Source organism: Pipistrellus hanaki (assembly GCF_964339955.1).
Source record: "Pipistrellus hanaki genome assembly, chromosome: 13".
Classification (NCBI taxonomy): domain Eukaryota; kingdom Metazoa; phylum Chordata; class Mammalia; order Chiroptera; family Vespertilionidae; genus Pipistrellus; species Pipistrellus hanaki.
In genome coordinates, this window is record NC_140515.1 from 58,883,000 (window position 1) to 58,903,824 (window position 20,825).

Below are 20,825 nucleotides of genomic sequence, written 5' to 3' on the forward strand. Positions count from 1 at the left end.
GCCGGGGACGCAGAGACGCCAAGGGCGCCACGGCCTCGGAGTCACCCGCAACCGCTCCGCCGCCAGCAACCCCGGGAACCGCACGCATGCGCCCCCCGTGCCGTCACAGTCACGTGCCGCCGCGTTAGGCTCCGGCCTCTGGAGGCTGGCTCTGATTGACAGGCGGGCTGGCCTGTCAGCGGGGAGCACTCCCCGGGTGTCGGGCGAAGGGGTTGCTAATTGGGCACAGTCTCGGCCGGGGCGGGTTCTTTGCCGCCCTGGTTACTATGACGCCCGGCCCCCGCCCCCTCGGCTGGCCGCCATCTTGTTGTTGATCCTACCCAGTGGGCAGCGCCGGGAGCTGGACCGAGCGGCCGGTGCGGGGCCGCTGCTGCGGGGCTCAGCCGCCTGCGCTGCCTGCCAGGGGCGGGCCGAGAGCTGGAGGCCCGGCGGGCCCAGCTCCCGCGGGGAGCCGCGGGCGCCCGCTGCCCGGGCCGGGCCGGTGAGTGACAGGACGCGGGCGGAGGGGCCGGCCTGCGGGCCGCGGGGCGGGCAGCGGCGCGGGTGGGAGCGGGCGCGCGCGGGGCTGGATGTCGCACGGCATCTCCTGAGCGCCCGCCGGCGCCCGGAGCCCCGGCGCTGGCGCCGGCCCGGGGCTGCCTCGGGGTGCAGGGCCCCGCGCTCGGGGGCGGCCGCGGGGAGCGGGAAGCCGGCGTCTGCGCGGAGCCGCGGCGCGGACCCTGCCCGCTGCCTCCGGGCGCGGGGCGCTGCCGGCGGGAACCCCTTCCCCCGGCTCCCACGCCGCTCCCGCGCGGGGTTTGCAGGCGGCTGGAGGCTCAGCCCCGCGCGCCGGGCAGGCCGGTCCGCGGCCCTGCGGGTCCGGGAGGGCGCAGGCCCGCGCCGCCGCCCCCGCCTCCCGGGGCTCCGCGCGCCGCTCCCGGAGGCGCTCAGGGGCCCGCGGTGCACGGCGCCCCGTCCTCTCGCTCCCGCGGGCAGAGGCGGCCGCAGCCGGGCTCGCTTCACCTGCGGGAGGGACCCCGCGAGGCGATGGGCCCGGAGCTGGAGGAGGCGTCAGATCAGAAAAGGATGCAGCTGTCCTGGATTTCTGTCGTTGCGCGCGGTTTGGGATTGCCAAATTAACTTTAACCGACCGCTGTGTCCTCCCGGGGAAGCCGGCCCGCGGGCCCTCTGCCCCGAGGTGGGAGGCGGGCGACCGCGCCGGGGCGCGGGAGGTGCCGGTGCGGGAGCGCCCTCCTCCCTCCCGGCGGCTCCGGCCTCCCGCTCAGGCCCTGCATGTGGCACGGCCGCCGCGAAGCAGGAGCAATCCTCCGAGCCCCTGGGTCAGGCCCTTGTCACCTTCGGTGTAATTGGTGGGAATCCTCCGGTCTGGGAGCCTCACTTGGGGGGCGTGGGGGTGTCGAGTAGTCTCTTGTTTATTTCATTACCTTCCCTCCACTCATTGTTTGAATGTTGAATGAGCTTTGACCTTGGTGAGACCAGATCCTTGGGCAGTTCTTTATATATATATATATATATATATATACATATACATATATATATATATATATATATATATATGTGTGTGTGTGTGTGTGTGTGTGTGTGTGACAGCAGCGCCTCCCTTCCCGGGTGCGCGGCCGAGGAGAGCAAACAGCACCCGGCGGACATTTCCCAGGCCCAGCGCCGCGTGGCGCAGGGAGACGCGGCCGGGCCCGCACCGGAGCCGGGGACGCAGAGACGCCATATATATATATGTATATCATTGGTTTTCCAGAGGAAGGGAGAGAGAGAGAAATATCAATGATGAAAGAGACTGTTGGGTCTGCTGCCTTGGGCATTTCTTGATAGGAAAGGAAGAGATACTAAACTATTAGAAGCTTCTCAACATTGTCCCAAGCTAACCAACTCCCTCCTCTGATGCTGTAAGGCAGCCAAGAGTTAAGTGACTGCTGTTTTCTGTTAAAATAACCCAAGTGAGGCTCAGAGCCTGTGAGGGTCTTTCTGAGACATAGCAGTGACAGACTCTCCCCTTAGTGAGTTTTCAGCACTAACTTTTGCATGTAATTTTAGGGGTTCAAAGGCTATTTATTTTATTTTTTTAAACATATTTTTTATTGATTTTTTACAGAGAGGAAGAGAGAGGGACAGAGAGTTAGAAACATCGATGTGAGAGAAACATCGATCAGCTGCCTCCTGCACACCCCCTACTGGGGATGTGCCCGCAACCAAGGTACATGCCCCTGACCGGAATTGAACCTGGGACCTTTCAGTCTGCAGGCTGACACTCTATCCACTGAGCCAAACCGGTTTTGGCTCGAGGGCTCTTTAAATTCCATCGATGGTGTAACCCTATGTTAGAACTGCTGCCCCAAGGAAATCATAGAATCCCCCAGAACTTTTACTGCCCGCGAGAATCTTCACCTCCTGAGGATGTAGGGTGCCTGGTTCAGCGTGGCATTCCCCGAGTGGCTACGGCGGCTGCAGTGCCGGGATGGTGATCGCCGGCAGGTGAGAATGTCGTTATAACACGGCGGCCCTCTGCCCATGAAGCTCCTTTGTCTTCCTGTCACTCGCCGGGAAATGTCACCACTTGTAAGTGAGCTCAGACACTGCGCCCGGAGGCGCTGTCTGAAGGGGGAGACCTGCCGGTGTGCGGGACCGTCCTGGCTCAGGGCGCTCAGGGCGCTGCTGCTTCCGCCCCCCTCAGGGCTGAGCGGCCTGATCCTCTAATGAATCGAACGGTTTACCAGACATTCACACACGTTAGTGATTACACGGGTCACCCGCTGGACCTCGAGGCCTGCGCCCTCTGGTGCCCTGTTCCTTCAGCTCACGGCTCTCCCCGGGTGCCCAGCTCACGGCTCTCCCCGGGTGCCCGGCTCACGGCTCTCCCCCGGTGCCCGGCTCACGGCTCTCCCCCGGTGCCCGGCTCACGGCTCTCCCCGGGTGCCCGGCTCACGGCTCTCCCCGGGTGCCCGGCTCACGGCTCTCCCCCGGTGCCCGGCTCACGGCTCTCCCCGGGTGCCCGGCTCACGGCTCTCCCCGGGTGCCCGGCTCACGGCTCTCCCCGGGTGCCCGGCTCACGGCTCTCCCCCGGTGCCCGGCTCACGGCTCTCCCCCGGTGCCCGGCTCACGGCTCTCCCCGGGTGCCCGGCTCACGGCTCTCCCCGGGTGCCCGGCTCACGGCTCTCCCCGGGTGCCCGGCTCACGGCTCTCCCCGGGTGCCCGGCTCACGGCTCTCCCCCGGTGCCCGGCTCACAGCTCTCCCCGGGTGCCCAGCTCAGGGCTTCCTGCCTCTGGAACATTCCGCATGCGTCCAGCCCCGGGACGCCCACTCCCTCCGAACCCAGCGGCCTTGCCCTGTGCGAACAAAATGGATCTGCTCCTTTAAAAGTAGTTTTCTGTTTCCTCTGATGAGTCTTAACCCCCTTACTACAGAGACGGGGTTCTTGTGTCTCTGTGCACCTGCACGTAGTAGAAGAAGACCAAATATTTACGAAAACGTGCGCAATTTATCCCAGTTGGGAATTTCCTTCGTAATTCAACAGAACCAAGGGGACCGGCCAGCGGAAGTGGGGGCTTGGGGACCGTGGGACTCCACCCCCTGCCTGCTGGACATGGGGACAGGGACTCTGGCGGCGCTGGGGCGTCCTCAGTGCCGAGGGCGCGTCTCAGGAGCGGCTGTGGCGCCCTCCTCAGGTGCCGTGCGCAGGCACTGGGTGCTGGATTCTTAGGCTCTTCTGGCCGCTGTGGATGAACGCGGCCAGTGAACGTGTCGGCGTCTTTGCTGCTGGCGCTCCCCTGCTGCCCTGAGCCCAGGGCGGTGGTGGCAGGGCAGGGGAAGCTGCGCAGGGTGTGTCTGGTGTGGGGCGAGGGAGCTTGTCCCCGGGGGTCTATGCTCTTGCCCTGATGTTACATCATCCATGGCTCCCTGACTGCAGCAGGGTGCCAGAGTAGATTCTGAGTGAGAAGACAAAGCCTTGGTTTTCTGTGAGAGGTGATCGGGACGCCCCTGAAGTTGCATTTCGGCAGGAGGCGTTACAGACGCGATCTGATGGGTGGCACGTTCACTCGTGCTGGGTCCCTGTTGGGGCTGTTCTGTTGGCATCAGAGGCTGCTCCTGACCGCGCTGTGCAGTGAGGCTGGGAGCGGCGCGGACCGCGCTCTTCGGGTCTAAAGCTGGACACCAGCAGAGGAGAGCACCCGGAACCCCGTAAGGAAACCTGGGCCCGCTGCGATTGAATGAACACTTACAACCAACTCCATAACCGAAGGTCAGTCAGGACGGGGTGGGTGAGGCGAAGAGATGGAGCAGAGCCCCCGCGCACAGCTGGAAAGCACCGGGTAGTTCTTTAAAGGGTTAAACGCGGAGTGACTGTAGGACCCAGCAGTCCACTCCCCGTTACTCCCCAGGAGAGACAAGCGTGTCCACGCAAACCTGTGTGTGTGTGCACAGCAGCGTGTTTATGGAGCCACAGGGAGAAACGGCTTACATACATGTCAGCTGCTCGTGGGAAAAGGAAATGTGGTGTGTACATGAAGTGGAGTAGTATGCAGCAATAAAAAAGAACAGTGCTGACACGCTGCAACATGGGAAAAATCACACTTCAGTGAAAGACACCAAGCACATGGATCACATGCTATGTGAGCGATCATGGGAGTGTCAGAGGAGGCACATTTCTAAACCAGGAAGGAGGCTGGCGGCTGCTCAGGGCTGGGGTGAGGAGGGGAATGTAGCCAACGGTTTGCTCTAAAATTGTAGTGATGGCTGCACATCTGCAAATACACTAAAACCATAAACTGTACACTGTAAACGGGAGGAATCATATCTCCAAGCGGTTATAAAAACATGACTTCCATATAAGTAATATGTGCTCACTAATTTTAAAAGAGATAACATCTGAGTAACAAGAAATAAAATAAAGGAGCACCCATAACTTAGCTGCTAGTTTCAGTGTATATCCAGGCTTTTTTCCCTGTATAATTTTATAGAAATGGGATTGTGTACATCCTGATGTGTGCCTCTGGCAGTCAGCGCTGATCATAAACATCTGGTGGGTCCTGATGCGTCTGCACCCAGGGGCTGGCAGGGAGTGGAGGGAGCAGGGTGAGGGCAGAGGGAGGGCGGGCGCTCGGTGACTGACTAGCACAGACCCTGTCTGAGAGGTCACTGTCGCTCAGGGCCAGCTGTGCTACCAGATCTTGTCTTTCTTTTTAAGAAAACCAGAAATCCAGATTTTTATGTGAAATTTCCAAGATTTTAAAATTGGCAGTGAATTAAAATTTGAGCCATTTTAAAAAAATACATTTATATTGATTTCAGAGAGAAAGGGAGCAGGATAGAGAGAAACGTCAGTGATGAGAGGGAATCATTGATTGGCTGCCTCCTGCACGGCCCACACTGGGGACCTAACTCAAAACCAGGGCAGGTGCCCTTGAGCAGAATCTGACCTGGGACCTTCCAGTCCACAGGCCAACGCTCTATCCACTGAGCCACACCAGCTAGGACAAAATTTGATCCTTTCATTGGTCAAAGAAAACTGTCTGCTGGAAATGGTAAGGTTTTGACTTTCCTGTGTGCACGCTCCCAGCTGAGGTGGGACAAGGTGACCGTTTGCTGTCAGCGTGGTGCCAGAGACAGGTGTCCCTCAGCGATGCATTAGTGCCACGGTTCTCCATGATTCGCACTTTGCGTTGGTGAGTTTGCTGCCTGAGTGCGCGCGGCCTGGTCTTCCCCAGCCCGGGCTGGGCCCCTTAGCTCCGTGCGCGGGCATCGGCCTCGGGCTGGCGGCTGTGCGGTGGGCATTGCGAGCAGAGCGGGGAAGATCATCCGAGCGGAGTGTGTCTGAGTGTGCGTGTGTGTGAGGAGCTGTGGAGTGTGTATTGTTGGATGGCAGAAGAGTGGCCGGCAGCTCACAGGAACAGCCTGAGCCCCCCGCAGGTGCCGCGGGCAGTGCTGCTCATCGGTGTGCGCAGCGGCTCAGGACAGTCCCGGGCGGTGACTGCCTGTCTCGCTGCTTGTGGAGGCTCACGCACCTGGTTGCTGGCTCTCCTCGCTGCTCAGGCCCCTCTGTGCGCAGCCCCGTGCTGCTGGGCGGTGGGTGGTTCCGGGGTGTGGCTGTAGGAACCAAGATGCAGTGAGTGCGGCACAGCCGTGTGCGCACGTGTGTCCTCTTCAGCCGAGCGAGAGGCTGCTCTGCCCAGGCCGGCTCAGGGCGCGATTCCGGACACGCTGCGGGCAGAGGCCTGTGGGCCCGGCGGTTCTGCTCCTCCGCGTGGTCAGGCCCGGCTGCGTTTCCTCCGCGGGTGTCGGGGGAGCTGGCGGTGCTCCTTGAGGCCGGGCGTGGAGGTAGCAGGGCTGTCGGGTGTGGGTCTGTTTGCTGTAAAATTGGCTCTGTCCTTGTCGGTGTCTGAACGCCGCTGGCTGACGGGCCGGGGGCCCCTCGGCATCCGTCAGGCTCACAGACTGCACCTTCCTCCGCACTGAGCAGCTCCCGGATGTGCTCCCTCCCAGACCTGCTCCCTCCTCAGACAAGGCCGCGTGGAGCACTGTATCCCGCCCAGCTCCTGGATGTGCTCCCCCTCAGACGTGCTCCCCCTCAGACGTGCTCCCCCTCAGACAAGGCCACGGGGAGCACCGTGTCCGGCCCAGCTCCTGGACGTGCTCCCCCTCAGACAAGGCCACAGGGAGCACCATGTCCGGCCCAGCTCCTCAGATGTGCTCCCTCCTCAGACGTGCTCCCCCTCAGACAAGGCCACGGGGAGCACCGTGTTCGGCCCAGCTCCCGGACGTGCTCCCCCTCAGACGTGCTCCCCCTCAGACAAGGCCACGGGGAGCACCGTGTCCGGCCCAGCTCCTCAGACGTGCTCCCTCCTCAGACGCAGCCGCGTGAGCACGTGTGGGGATGTGACCGTGTAACTCACAGTAACTTTACTGTGGACCTCCTGTCTGATGGGGGGGGTGTGTGTGGAAAGCTAGCGCCGCCGGTGCGGCTGGGGTGCCGGAGGGTGACTTGCGGAGCCGCGAGCAGCGCTTTTGGTGGCGAATCTGATCCCGGCGGCAGCTTGCACCCCTGCCCGCTCAGAGCTCTGCCGGCACCGGCCCAGCCTCTGGCTCTGGGACACCCCTGCCCGCTCAGAGCTCTGCCGGCACCGGCCCAGCCTCTGGCTCTGGGACACCCCTGCCCGCTCAGAGCTCTGCCGGCACCGGCCCGGCCTCTGGCTCTGGGGCACCCCTGCCCGCTCAGAGCTCTGCCGGCACTGGCCCAGCCTCTGGCTCTGGGACGGGGCTCAGTGGCCGCGGCTCTCCGGAGAATGGGTTATCAGATCCTCTTCTAAAACTTCCCAAATCTCTTAAATAATTGAATGATTCTTATGAAGCTGCTAAAGTGATATTTCTTGGATGGAAATTAAGGTAGAGGTTTAAATGAATGAAAATTTAATGTGGAAATTAGTTGAAGTGAGAAAATGATTCTTTAAATACTGCTGCTTTAGAGGACATTTTATTAAAATTTTGAAGTGTCTATATTTTATAAAGTTCCAGTTTGGGGTGGAAGGGAACCAATACAGAATATTCCTCTTGCTCTGTTGGGATCTTTATTTCCTGGTCTACATGTTTTTCTCTTGAATAAGTGGATGAGAGAAGGAATCCCCCCTTTATTTTTCCTTCACCATTTATCCCCCTTTACCCCCTTCCATCTCCACCCCACCCCGCAGTCACCATCTTGTCTGTCCATGATTCTTTCTCCTTTCCTCCACCCCCTGACCGTACCCCGGGGATTTTTTTTAACAGCCCTATGAGACGAGTATAGTCCATTCATTTTACATTTGGGGAAACTGAGAGCTCACAGTAGTTCGCCCGGGCGGTTTAAAGGGAAGAATGACTGGCTGGAGGAGGGATTGGGGTGATGGATGGGCGGAGAGGGAGAGAACTCCAGATAACAGGAACACTCCGGGCTGACCGCCTCCAGGAGAGCGGCCGACTGCGGCCGCGCTGGGCGGAGGCGCTGGCTCCTAGCCCGGGGCGCCGGGCGGTCGCCGCTGGGCTGAGGGCGGAGTGCCGCCCCGCCTCCTCCTCCGCTGACACGGGAGTCTCCTCGGCCCGTGGTCAGAGGTCTAGCTCGCCTCGCATCTCCACTCGGTCACGTTTGTTTTTCCTGCGTCATCCGGTTTGTTTTGCTAAACGTTTCTAAGGATTTCTGTGTCTTTTTTCACTTCTCTCTTTTATGGTAAGTTTCTTTTATAGATTTGGTATCAGGGCTACCTGAATTCATAAAACAAGTTAGAAAGTGTTTTTTCTCTGTTTTCTGGAGTGAGTTCCGTTAGTGTAGTTTCTTTAAATGTTTGGGAGAATTCACCAGTGAAGCCACCTGTGTCGGGAGTGCTCTTCGGAAAGATTTTTATAAACTTCTTAGTGGAGAGAAGACTCTTCAGGTTTTACAGTGACCATGTGCCAGTCTGGGCGCATGTGTTTGAGGACTTCCTGTGTTTCTAGGTGGCTGGCTCATGGCTGTGACAGAGAATTGTTCATCGGCTGCCTCCTGCTCGCCCCCCGCTGGGGATGGAGCATCTGACCGGGACTTGAACCTTGACCTCCTGGTCCATAGGTCGCCGCTCACCCCTGAGTGTCTGTTCAGTCTTTATGTCTCGGGGGTCAGGAAGGGTGGCGAGGGCAGTGCCACCGAGGAGGTACCGCCAGTTCTCCAGGCACAGTGCGCTCCCTCCCGGGCCTCAGGCCTCAGCTCCCTGCTGAGCTCGCTTCCCCTCCGCTGAGCGCCCCGGATGGAGGGGAGGGGCCGTGGCACCGGCCACAGGAGCCTGGGAGGGAGCGCAGGCCTGGCCCTGGCCCCCCATCTGTCTTCCCCTGGGGCCGGAGCGTCTCTTCCAGTGGGGTCTCCCCTGGATGGGCAGTCTGAGAGGTGGAGGCCAGGATGTTCCCATTCTGTATTTTGGCATTTTAGACAGTTTCATTTTTTAAAAAGACTATATATATATATCTCCTATATGATAAAAAGCTAATAAGCAAATTGTCCCCTCGGGAGTTGGACCTGCCAGGGGTTTGATTGCTCGCTATGATGTGCTGAACACCAGGGGGTGGCACAGAACGAAAGCAAGCCCTGGCCAGCAGCCGCTAGTGATCCTATCTATGCACAACTTTCGTGCACTGGGCCTCTAGTGTGTGCACGCGTTTGTGTGTGTGTGTTTGTGTGTGTAAGCAAGCACGGTTTCTTATTTTTATAAGTCCAGTAAACACAGGAAAGGGCTACTGGATTCCAGCTTTTCTCTTTGTCTAAGCTAGTTCTGTTCTGGCCGCTTCTTGATGGGCTGGCATCCCTGGGGCCTCCGGCCAGCTCCCATCCCTCCTCGCTCCCTGCTTGCTCGCAGCCTGGTGCTCTCAGGAGGATGTCCCTGCCCCTTGGTCCGGGAGAGGACCCAGGAGTCCGAACAGCTCATCTCTTCTCGGGGACACACAGCAGAATGGACCGTTGAGCCTTTCCCGCCTGTTCCCAGCCCCGGTCGCTCTGGGCCTCTGCACAGCCCAGGCTTCTCGGTGAGGCGTGCCGGGCCCTGGTGGGGTGGGAGGGCAGGCTCCAGGCGGCAGCGCTTCTTCCTCTGAGAACATCCCTCCTCTCTCTCCGCTCTCCGAGGAGGAGTGTGCGCACCTGCTGCAGACAGCCCGGCCGCCGGGAAGGCTGGTCTGCCCCCCGAGCTCCTGCCGACCGGCCCGGCCTCCGGGGAGGAGCCAGCGGGCTTGGCTTCCGGAGGCATCGGCTCTCGCTCATGGGCTTGAGAGCCGCAGTCACCAGCCAACCTTTGGGCCGCACGGGCAGCAGCGGTCCGCGGGGCACCGGTTGGCGACCGCGGCTCTGAGAACAAGCTCCATGGCGGCGTCCTGGCGGCCTGTGTCCGGGACATGAGGGTCCGCTGGCTTCTCCGTCCGCGGCTGTGTCCCAAAATCGCTTTAAAGACCAGAGCCACAGCCCAGCCCTGGCGTGGTCTCTCCTGATGGATGCTTGACCGCCCATTGGGCTCTTTTTCTGCCAGTGATTTTGCTATTTTGACCTTGGATTAAATCAGAGAGTAAAAACAAACTGAAGCCGAAACCAGTTTGGCTCAATGGTAGAGCGTCGGTCTGCGGACTGAAAGGTCCCAGGTTCGATTCTGGTCAAGGGCATGTATCTAGGTTGTGGGCACATCCCCAGTAGGGGGTGTGCAAGAGGCAGCTGGTCGATGTTTTTCTCTCATCGACGTTTCTAGCTCTCTATCTCTCACCCTTCCTCTCTGTAAAAAATCAATAAAATATATTTAAAAAGAAACCCAAAAACTGAAGTTACATTGTTGCCAGAATTTCACTCAGCATTCCTGACTAATTAAGTGTAAATTAAAATTTTAAAAGACAGATACATTTTGTCTGATTTTCAAAGGGCATGATACTGTTCCGCTTTTAGCGCTTAAGTGGATGTGTTAACTTCAGAGAGGTAGTAAAGTATTGGAGTTACTGTTCCTTTTTTTAAATATATTTTATTGCTTTTTACAGAGAGGAAGGGAGAGGGATAGAGTTATTGGGTCGGCAAGTAAGTAATTGCGGATTTTTAAAAGAAAAAGAATTTTTTCATGGAACTAAATAACTTTATTCTGTAATGTATTGCCCATTTTGATCAATGACCTTTTGCCATCTTTCAGGCAGCATCATAATCCCACGTTCAAAAAACTTCTGGTTTTTATTAGCAAAAAACTGCATCAGGTACGATTTGACATCATCATCATTATTGAAATTTTTACCATTCAAGGAGTTTTGTAAAGATCGAAACAAAAAGTAATCAGATGGTGCAAGGTCAGGACTATATGGTGGATGTGGCAAAACATCCCAACCAAGCTCCATTAATTTTTGCCGAGTGACCAAAGATGTGTGTGGCCTTGCATTGTCATGATGGAATACAACACCTTTTCGATTTGTCAATTCGGGCCGCTTTTCTTCAACTGCATTGTTTAATTTCGTTAGTTGTTCAATGTAGACATCAGAATTGATCGTTCGGTTGGGTGGTAAGAGTTCAAAGTAGACAATTCCTTTGTAATCCCACCAAACTGATAACAAAACCTTCTTTTGATGAATATCAGCTTTTGATGTTGTTTGAGTTGGTTCACCTGGCCTGCTCCACGATCTTTTCCGCTTGATATTGTTGTAAACAACCCATTTTTCATCGCCAGTTATCAGTCGTTTTAAAAATGGATCATTTTCATTACATTTCTTTAGCAAATCGCAGCTGCTAATGCGTTGCGTTAACTGTGATTCTTTCAGTTCGTGAGGAACCCATGTATCGAGTTTTTGAACATAGCCAAGTTGTTTTAAGTGATTTTCAATGCATGTATGTGATACATGAAGCTTCTCTGCAATCTCACGTGTTGTACTGTGACAGTCCGAATTGATTATTGCTTTGATTAGGGCGTCATCAACTTCAACTGGACGACCAGAGCGTCTTTCATCTTTGAGTGAAAAATCACCAGAACGAAATTTGGCAAACCAATTTTGACACTGCCGTTCTTTTAAGGCTTCGTCACCATAAACAGCACATAACTTTTTATGAGCTTGCGATGCGTTTTCCCTTTGCGGAAATAAAAAAGCAAAATATGATGAAAATGTTCCTTTTGATTTTCCATTTTTCAACGAACGCCAAACGAAAACTACAAAACAGATCAAAAAACTTTTTTTACTGATTAACAGCTGAATAGCCAACTATCAAATAACAAAATGTGTTTTACATTTTACTACGTCTGCAAACCTAAAAATTCAACTGAAGCCATATATGTGTGAAACCCGCAATTACTTAGCTGCCGACCCAATAGAAACATCAATGAGAGAGAAACATCGATCAGCTGCCTCCTGCACACCTCCTTCTGGGGTTGTGCCCACAACCAAGGTACATGCCCTTGACCGAAATCGAACCTGGGACCCTTCAGTCCGCAGGCCCATGCTCTATCCACTGAGCCACACCAGTCAAGGCCTTACGTTTTCAAACATAGCTGTGGAATGAGAAGGCAGCAGGGCGCTTCCCTTTCTTAAAAGATTGCAATCAAACTCACGTGGTTGATGTGAGTTATAGGAATACGTTGGCCACCGAGTTTGGGCTTCTAACCAGACTTCTTCAAGTGCGTGTCTGCGCTGCATGTGCGTACGTCTGAGCCGTCCCCCTGAGGCCCGAGCCGTCTGCCTGAGGCCTGAGCCGTCCGCCTGAGGCCCGAGCCGTCCGCCTGAGGCCTGAGCCGTCCGCCTGAGGCCCCCTGAGGTCCGAGCCGGCCCCCTGAGGCCCAAGCCGGCCAGGCGTGTCTTGTGGGGAGTGGACGTCGTCCTCGCGCTAAAATAGCCCGACCTTGTTCGCTCCCGGGTCTCCTTGCAGCCGCTCGCCACGGGGCTTCTGCTCACGGCCGCTTTCTAGGCTCCCTGTTAATCAGAACAGCAGACTCACTGTGCTTCTAGTTGGGTTGGGTTTGTTAGTGTGGTTCTCCCTCATTGAGATGACCTGTCTGCCTGCTCCCTGTGCTCCCTGTGTCGTCAGCAACACGCTCTGAGCCGCCCCTCTTGTCCAGGCCTTCACAGCCACTCTCCTTCATGACCAGCGTGTGAGTCCAGATGCAGAGTGTCCCTTTCCTTGTTGCTTTGGGATTCCTCCTGTGGACAGCACCTCTGTTCTGGTCTCAGCCCCGGATTAGACTGTGAACAGTTTTATTTACAAGCCTAATGGGAGAAAAAGGACAGGAAGAACAGGCCCTTCACAAACACTTTCCGTGTGTTACACACTGTGCCAAACGTGCACACAGCATTAGCCAGCTGTTTCTGTGTGTGGCTACCATGTGCCGGACACCACTCCACCATTTAGGATGATACCTACTGACCTAAACAGTCTTTCTTTCATGGAATTGACATCATAATAAAAGTAAACACAGACGTTATTGATAAATAAAATACGTACTATGTCAGAGGAGGGTAAGTACCGCGAAAAAGAGGAAGAAGTAGAGCAGGTGGAGGGGGACGGAAGCCCACGTGGGTTTGCAGTTCAAAGAGGAAGACGTGGGGGCCGACGCTTGCTCTCAGGCTCTGGCAGGCAGCGGCTGAGCCAGCCGGGTGGGTACTGGGGGAAGGATGCCAGGCAGCAGGGAAGGCGGTGCAAAGGCCATCGGGGCCAAGTGCGCCCAGGTGCCAGCCGCTGTTACCTGCGGGGTGCTGAGCAGTGGCAGAGGCTGGGGAACCAGACGGGAGGACGGGGTGGGAGGATCAGTCTCGTGGGGTCTCGCAGGCTCTGGTGAGGGACTGGCTGAGATGGCGGATGGCAGGCTGTGAGCAGTCACATGCTCCGCCCAGTCCCCGTGCTGCCGTGCTGGCCTGGGGCTGGTTGTGGGCAGCAGGGGGAGTCCGGAGAAGTGGCACCAGGTAGGCTTTCCTTTGCCAGCACAGACGCCGAGAACAGGATGAAGTGGGGTTTTGACGAAGTCACGTGGTTGCAGTGCCTGGACCCAGTAGTGGTTCCTGTGCCCTGAGTATAAGACGTGGTCCAGCCCTTCCTGCGCCGCGAGGTCCTTCCGCCCGGTGTGCGTTCCCCGCCGGGCCCTGCGCTGGTTCATCCCAGCTCGCTGCCGCTCAGACTCCCTCGTCTGGAGGAGACGGCAGGGTGGTGCGGTGGCGGCGCCAGGCGAGGGCGGTGCGTGCGGTGTGAGCGTGGCACGGGCTGCCTTCGGGGCCGCGCACGCGGCGTGTCTGAGGGCAGGGCGGTGGGACGTGGTTTCCTGGCCGCCCGGGGGAGACAGTTCGCAGCGGTATGTGGCCCGTCTGCACATCAGTATGAGGGTCAGGAAAAAAGGACAGGTTTGACTCTTGCAGGTAAAACCATGTTCCTGCTCCACAAACACTTCATTCTCTAGTCTTGACCTTTTCAGTGCAGTCTTGCCGGTACCTTCCTAGCTTTAAAAATATATTCAGGCCCTGGCTGGGTGGCTCAGCGGATAGAGCATCTGCCTGCGGACTGGAAGGTCCCAGGCTTGATTCCAGCAAGGGCACAGGCTGGGGTTGTGGGCTTGATCTCCAGTAGGGGCGTGCAGGAGGCAGCCGATCCATGATTCTCATCATTGATATTTCTCTCTCCCTCACCCTTCCTCTCTGAAATCAGTGAGAACATATGTTTTTTAAAATAATAAAAACATATTCAGCAGTAAGGAAGGCGCCCGCTGCTCTAACTTGCTTGAGAGAAAGTGGACGTTACGAGGAGAGTCTTGGGAGACAAGAGCTGCCCCCTGCCCCCTGGCTGGTGTGGTCAGCGGGAGGAGGGCCGGACTCGGTGAGATCTGAGGCCGAGTCCTCGGGAGAAGCCCGCCCTCTTGAGTCGGGGGCCTTCCCAGTGCTGGCCATGGGGTGGGGGTGGGGGGCGGTCTGAACGGAAGGAGCTCGTGTTGACTCTTGCAGGTAAAACCATGCAAGAGTCAACACGTTCTGGGTTTGTGCTGAACGCGTCTGTGAACGGACGGGGCAGCTGCTTTCCTGGCGGCTGAAACAGACTTTGCAGCTCTGAGACCAAATCTTTCGAGAGCCTGGAGGGGGCCTGAGGCTGGCAAAGGGAGAGGAGGTGGCATTTGCGGCGGGGGAGACCAGCACTGCACCTCCATCGCAGGTCACCAGCTGCGTCACCACGCACCGCAGGCCCGGCCTTGACTCGAGCAGACACCGCGGGGACTCGCCCGTGTCCGTGTCCGGGCTGACTCTCCTCCCTCCCTTCTCCTCGCAGACGCTGACCTGCGCTCTGCGCCCGCCCGCAGGGCCTCCGCCCAGCTCCCCTGCGGTGGCCCATGAGCTGCACCCTCTGCCCCCGGCGCGGCGGGCCCCAACGCGATGTGTGTTTGCCGAACCATGGAGGTGGGGCAGTACGGCAAGAGCGCGGGCCTGGCCGGGGACCGCGGGGTGCTCCTGGAGCCCTTCATCCACCAGGTGGGCGGCCACAGCAGCATGATGCGCTACGACGACCACACGGTGTGCAAGCCGCTCATCGCCCGGGAGCAGCGCTTCTACGAGTCCCTCCCGCCCGAGATGAAGGAGTTCACCCCCGAGTACAAAGGTGAGCGGGGCCTGCCGCCCGGGGCGGGGGAGCAGATCGACCCCAGAGCATCGGCAAGTCTAGGTGTCCGGGCTCATCGAGGGGCCCAGGGCACCTCCCTGGCCCGAGGAGGGCGGGTGCTTCCCGGTGCCGTGGGAGGCGCGGGGCCCTGGCCTGTCTGCTGCTGAGCACACTGAGCACTCAGAAACCCACTTCTGGCCCCTCTGGGGACTTGCTGAGGACGGGCTCCAGCGGGAGCCAGCCAGGCCTGGGAGAGTAGAGAGGATTGTAGACAGGATGTTGTCACCCGGCGAGGGCTCAGGGTGTTGACCTAAGAACCAGGAAGTCGCGTTTCAATTCCTGGTCAGGGCACATGCCCGGGTGGTGGGCTCCATCCCAAGGCAGGGGCTGGGGGCGGGAGGGGGGTGCAGGAGGCAGCTGATCAGTGATTCTCTCTCATCACTGGTATTCTAGCTCTCCCCTCCCTTCCTCTCTGAAATCAATAAAAGTTATATTTTTAAAAATAAAATAAGGCTGTAGAAGGTAGATGATGTCGGGAGCAGGTGTCACCGAGGGGCACCTCTCTGAGGGGCACAGAATAAGAGCGACCCAGGGTCAGGGAGGAGCGCCGGAGGCGGCTGGAAGCTGCTCTGGAGAGACGGCGCCGCTGGGTCCGCTGGCCGTGGCTCAGGGCAGGGTGTGCCGAGCGCCGCCAGCCGTCGGTGCGGCCTTTGTTGACGGGCTGCCTGTTTCCAACAGGGGTGGTGTCCGTCTGCTTTGAGGGGGACAGTGACGGCTACATCAACTTAGTGGCCTACCCTTACGTGGAGAGCGAGGTGGTGGAGCAGGACGACACGCCGGAGCGGGAGCAGCCGCGGCGCAAGCACTCCCGCCGCAGCCTGCACCGGTCCGGCAGCGGCAGCGACCACAAGGAGGAGAAGGCCGGCCTGCCCTTCGAGCCCACCGAGAGGTAGGGCGGGCAGCGCCCACTCCGCCGCAGGTCCCGTGGGGGCAGTGGCTGTTGGTCTTGGGCCACCACGTAGGGCGACCTGTCCGGTGTGACGCATCGGGAGACTCGGAGGAGCCGCCTGGTGGCAGAGGCAGCTTTGTGGCTCTGAAAGGGGATCACAGAAAGGCACCGCCAGTGGCCTCGGCCGTGCCCCCCAGAAAAAGGGCTTTCGTCACTGAGGGGCTGGCGGGCTCCCCACTTCGGTTAAAGGACCAGATCTGTGCCGGCGCCACCCTGTTGGGGTCGTCAGGGCTCAGGAGAGGACAGTGATGCTGACATTGCCGTAGCTGCTGCTGCCACCGCGCTCTGCCATTGCCAGGACGGCCTCTGGCTGCCCCGCGTGGCTCTGCTCCGCGTGGCTCTGCTCCGCGTGGCTCTGCTCCGCGTGGCTCTGCTCCGCGTGGCTCTGCTCCGCGTGGTTTTGCTCCGCGTGGCAGTGCAGGGGCACACCCGCGGTCACTCCCAGCACAGCCTGTGTGAGGCTGACGGCCTGGAGGAAGGGAGCGCCCCCTCGCTGGCGGCTGCCCCCCCCTCCCCCCCGCCCCGGCAGTGACACTGTGTCTGCTCTCCTCAGCTCCCAGGAGGCCAAGAGCCCGAAGGCGGAGCTGCACAGCCACTCGGACGTCCCTTTCCAGATGCTGGACGGCAACAGCGGCCTGAGCTCCGAGAAGATCAGCCACAACCCCTGGAGCCTGCGCTGCCACAAGCAGCAGCTGAGCCGCATGCGCTCCGAGTCCAAGGACCGGAAGCTCTACAGTATCCTTGTGCCGCTGCGCTCAGGCCACGGCCAGACCTCCTGCTGGGCTCCCGGTCCCCCTCCCTCCCGTGGCCGCAGCCTCCTCACTGCAGAGCACACTGCCTTCTGCTTCCGGGGCCTGGGAAGACCGAACCTCCACTCCCTCCCTGGAGCACTGAGCAGCGCCCTCGGGGGTGGGGGCAGGAGCGCGGACGGACGGCGGGGTTAGCTGGCGATGTGGGCAGAGACGACAGGCGTCCAGGCCCAGTGCTGGGAGCAGAAGGCCTGGGGGCACCAGGGGTGCCTTTTATGTGCACAGCCCGCGGCTTTGAGGTTCAGTCAGAAAACGCCTGAGAGCTTTAACCCGCTTCTTCCCGGGCTCCTGCTGGGAGTGTGAGCCGGTTTCTCACCTCTCTGCTGGTGCTACGACCGGTCTCCTTAGGTCTCAGGCCCCTCGAGGCCCTGGCGGCCGGGCGGGGTGCGGCTGGCTTCCTGGCGGTGCAGGGTGTTGTGTGAGCCTGCAGAGTCCCCGTTAGCTGTGTGTGCCTGTGAGCCACATCCACAGATGAGTATCGGTGGCTTTGGTGTGTGTTCTTCCCGAAAAGGAGTAGCGTGTGACACTGCAGGACGGAGGCGCCTCGAAGACCTTTTGCTAAGTGACAGCCAGACACGGGACGGGGGCTGTGACTCCACATGGGGGACCTGGAGCAGGCAGGTCGGAGGCCAGGGGTAGTGGGACAGGGCTGGGGGGTAGGGGGAGTGACGGTGCTGCTGCTGCTGGGTGCTGTCTGTGGGGGGTGGAAGTGGCCGGCACAGTAACGTGCCTGCTGAAGGCCGCCGAGCGCACTCCTGAAGTACAGCAGCCAGTGGTATGCCTATGCATTTCACCACAGTGCCATTTTTATCTTATTGTTTTGGTTAATCCTCACCCTAGGATGTTGCTCCCAGTGATGTTGAGAGAGTGGAAGGGAGGGAAGGGGGGAGAGAGAGAGATATCAATTGGTTGCCTCCCACATGCACCCCTGCTGTGGCCGGGGATCGAACCTGCGGCCCAGGGCCTTGCCCTTGACCAGGAATCAATCCTGAGAGCCTTTGGTGCGCGGGCCATGCTCTGCCACGGAGCCACACTGCCAGGGCGTGAGCTGTCGGGTGAGAGAGAAGCCGGTGCTGTGGCGTCCCCGTGAGCTGGGAGGTGCCTGCGGCTGTGTGGTTCCCTTGACCTCGGCGCAGAGTTCCTGCTGCTGGAGAACGTGGTGCACCACTTCAAGTGCCCGTGCGTGCTGGACCTGAAGATGGGCACCCGGCAGCACGGCGACGACGCGTCCGCCGAGAAGGCCGCCCGGCAGATGCGCAAGTGCGAGCAGAGCACGTCGGCCACGCTGGGCGTCAGGGTCTGTGGCATGCAGGTGAGAGCCAGGCGCCGCCGCCAGCCCGCGGGGCCCCCGCCCGCCGCTCCCCAGGCCGGGCGTCCACCGGCCAGAGGGTGAGCCCGGGGCCGAGCGCCTCCCGCGTGCATGTTCCCCGGCCTGTCCGTGTCTGTGACTCTGGTCCGGCTCCAGGTACGAGCTGCCAGGAGAGCCTGTTACCGTGACATTGGGGCAAGTAAGACTTGTCTGTCAGAGGCTCCCAGGGGGAGTCCAGCTGGTCGCAGGGCGGCTGGAAAAGGACGTCAGTGATGGCGTAGGACTCGCAGGCCGGGCGCCTCCCGCCGTCCTGCGGGGAGCTTCGGGCGCACTGGCCCCGCCTCCGTGCGGGGTTAGCGGAAAAGCTCAGCGTGGTCAGTGCTTTCCAGACGGCGCCTGCCCAGGGCACCGAGGCCACAGACGCCCCTGCACTCACGCTTGTCTGTCTCGGGGTTTCAGGTGTACCAGCTGGACACGGGGCATTACCTCTGCAGGAACAAGTACTATGGCCGGGGGCTCTCCATCGAAGGCTTCCGCAACGCCCTCTACCAGTACCTGCACAACGGCCTGGACCTGCGGCGCGACCTCTTTGAGCCCATCCTGAGCAAACTGCGGGGCCTGAAGGCCGTGCTGGAGCGGCAGGCCTCCTACCGCTTCTACTCCAGCTCCCTGCTCGTCATCTACGACGGCAAGGAGTGCTGGCCCGAGGCCAGCCCGGACCGCCGTGCTGAGATGCGTCTCAAGAGCCTGGACCCGGGGCCGCCCGAGGTGGGGCCACCCTGCTGCCCTAGCACCAGCCCGGGCAGCCCCAGCAGCACCAGCCTCGAGAGCGTGTCCTCCCCCAAGGTGGACGTCCGCATGATCGACTTTGCACACAGCACATTCAAGGGCTTCCGGGACGACCCCACCGTGCACGACGGGCCCGACCGAGGCTACGTGTTCGGCCTGGAGAACCTCATCAGCATCATGGAGCAGATGCGGGACGAGAACCAGTAGGCGGCCCGCGGGCCCAGACCCCTCCCTCTCTACCCGCAGGCAGGGACCATTGATCTGAACTTGCCGTGAGGACACACAGACTTGCTTTTAAAGGTTATATTTCTCTTGGGGTATAAACTAAAAGAAATGTTTTTAGCTGTAGCCTGGCATCCATATATATAACCTAGAGGAGAGCAGAGCACACGTCCTCAGCCAGGCTCGGCTGCTCAGCAGCTCCGCCTGCTGTGTCCAGGCTCAGTGGAGGGGCCCCTGGGGGGCTGGCCGCAGGAACAGGGTACCCTGGACATTGGTTTCTCTTGCCGAGGTTTTTGGGGCCTGTCGCTGCAGGCCCTGCTAATTTTGGGGTGAAGCCCGGGGCTCATGCAGGGCCCCTCCATGCCCATTCACCCTTCGTTCCTCGGAAGTAGAGGGATTGGGTGCCCATTTCTAGGGGCATGTACCCTACCTAGTGTTATGGGTGTCAGCTGCTCTGACTGACGCTCCCAGGGCACTATAAGGCCAGCTGTGCACAGCTGGGCCCTCCTCCATTCTGTTCTTGGCTGAGGCTGGATTCGGAATCTGGGCTGAAGCCGGCTGAGGGCTGAGGGCTAAGGGCTGGCCCTGGGATTCCCAGGCACTCTGGCACCTGGACCTGCTGCTCTCCCTGCCTGCACACCCCAGCAGCCTTTCTCACCCAGATCCCTGCCTAAGGAGGGCCCCCCTTGTCCCGCTGAAGGGGGGCCTGCTCCATCTGCTGAAGAGCCTGCTGTCTGTCCCACCAGGCCTCGGGGCCTCTGGCGGCTCTAGCTAAGACGGTGTCCGCAGTTCTCGGGCGTGGGCAGCTGTGCTGCTCTGGACGGGCTGCTGCTCGCAGGCTCGGGCTGTGGTTCCTCGGGGGCTCGCTTCCCCAGCCAAGCTCCAGGCAGCAGCCGGTGAGGAGCTCCGCTTGGGAGGGAGCCGCAAGCTGGCCTCCACCCGGACACGGGCTGCTCCCGGTGCAGGCCCAGGCTCTGCTGGAGAGCTTTGTCTCTCAGTCCTGGAGTCCATCAGCCTGTCCATTTGTCCATTCTGCCAGCTCCAGTCTTGGGGTCCTCCCCTGGGGTTAGCCTTGTTCATTGGTGAGAACTGATGTCCTTCATGCTTTCCTCAGCAAAGGCTCTTGCTCCCATTTCTGAGGCGAGCTTTGCCCCTGTGCCCTTCAGCAGGTGCTGCCTTTTACGAAGAATGGGGAGTAGAATGCTTTGTGGAGGCGCCCTCTGCTGGCCCGGCGCCCTCTGCTGGCCCGAGTGTGGCCCTTCCACACGCAGCACTGACAGTGCAGGGCCGGCCAGGAGGACCCTCCCTCCCCACGTGGTGGTTCTCTTGCTTGTGGCCAGGAGGTGACCCTGCACTCCCCTAACCATTGCCAAGGTCAGTGACCTCCCCTCGGAGCCCAGAGCCACTGCCACGGTCACTCTGGGCATTAAAAGTAAGCTTGCTAGCCCGTGTCCGAGAGGCCGTGGCAGCTGAGGGTAGTTTCCCGGCCTCGATGCAGCCTCGGCATCTCAAACGGGCCTAAGCATCTCTCGGCTTCGGACGCCGGTGCCCGTGGTGGGCAGGTTCCCATTCCTGGGGCCTGGGAGGGACAGCTTGCTTGTTCTGGCCCT

The 20,825-nt window shown here is 59.5% G+C and overlaps 1 protein-coding gene across 3 annotated transcripts; it reads left to right on the plus strand.

Moving 5' to 3' along the window:
* The first annotated feature begins 289 nt into the window (after window positions 1-289).
* Window positions 290-19,331, plus strand: IP6K1 (inositol hexakisphosphate kinase 1). Of its 3 annotated transcripts, none has more exons than XM_084902427.1 (6): window positions 290-481; window positions 14,751-15,077; window positions 15,816-16,026; window positions 16,640-16,821; window positions 18,032-18,207; window positions 18,664-19,331. In XM_084902427.1, the coding sequence occupies exons 2-6, from the start codon at window positions 14,855-14,857 to the stop codon at window positions 19,198-19,200; spliced, it is 1,329 nt and encodes a 442-aa protein (XP_084758553.1). In that variant the 5' UTR covers window positions 290-481; window positions 14,751-14,854; the 3' UTR covers window positions 19,201-19,331. The 3 variants fall into 3 exon arrangements, with proteins under 3 accessions (XP_084758553.1, XP_084758551.1, XP_084758552.1); XM_084902425.1 differs by lacking the exon at window positions 290-481 and adding an exon at window positions 2,108-2,487; XM_084902426.1 differs by lacking the exon at window positions 290-481 and adding an exon at window positions 3,966-4,253.
* The last annotated feature ends 1,494 nt before the right edge of the window (window positions 19,332-20,825 follow it).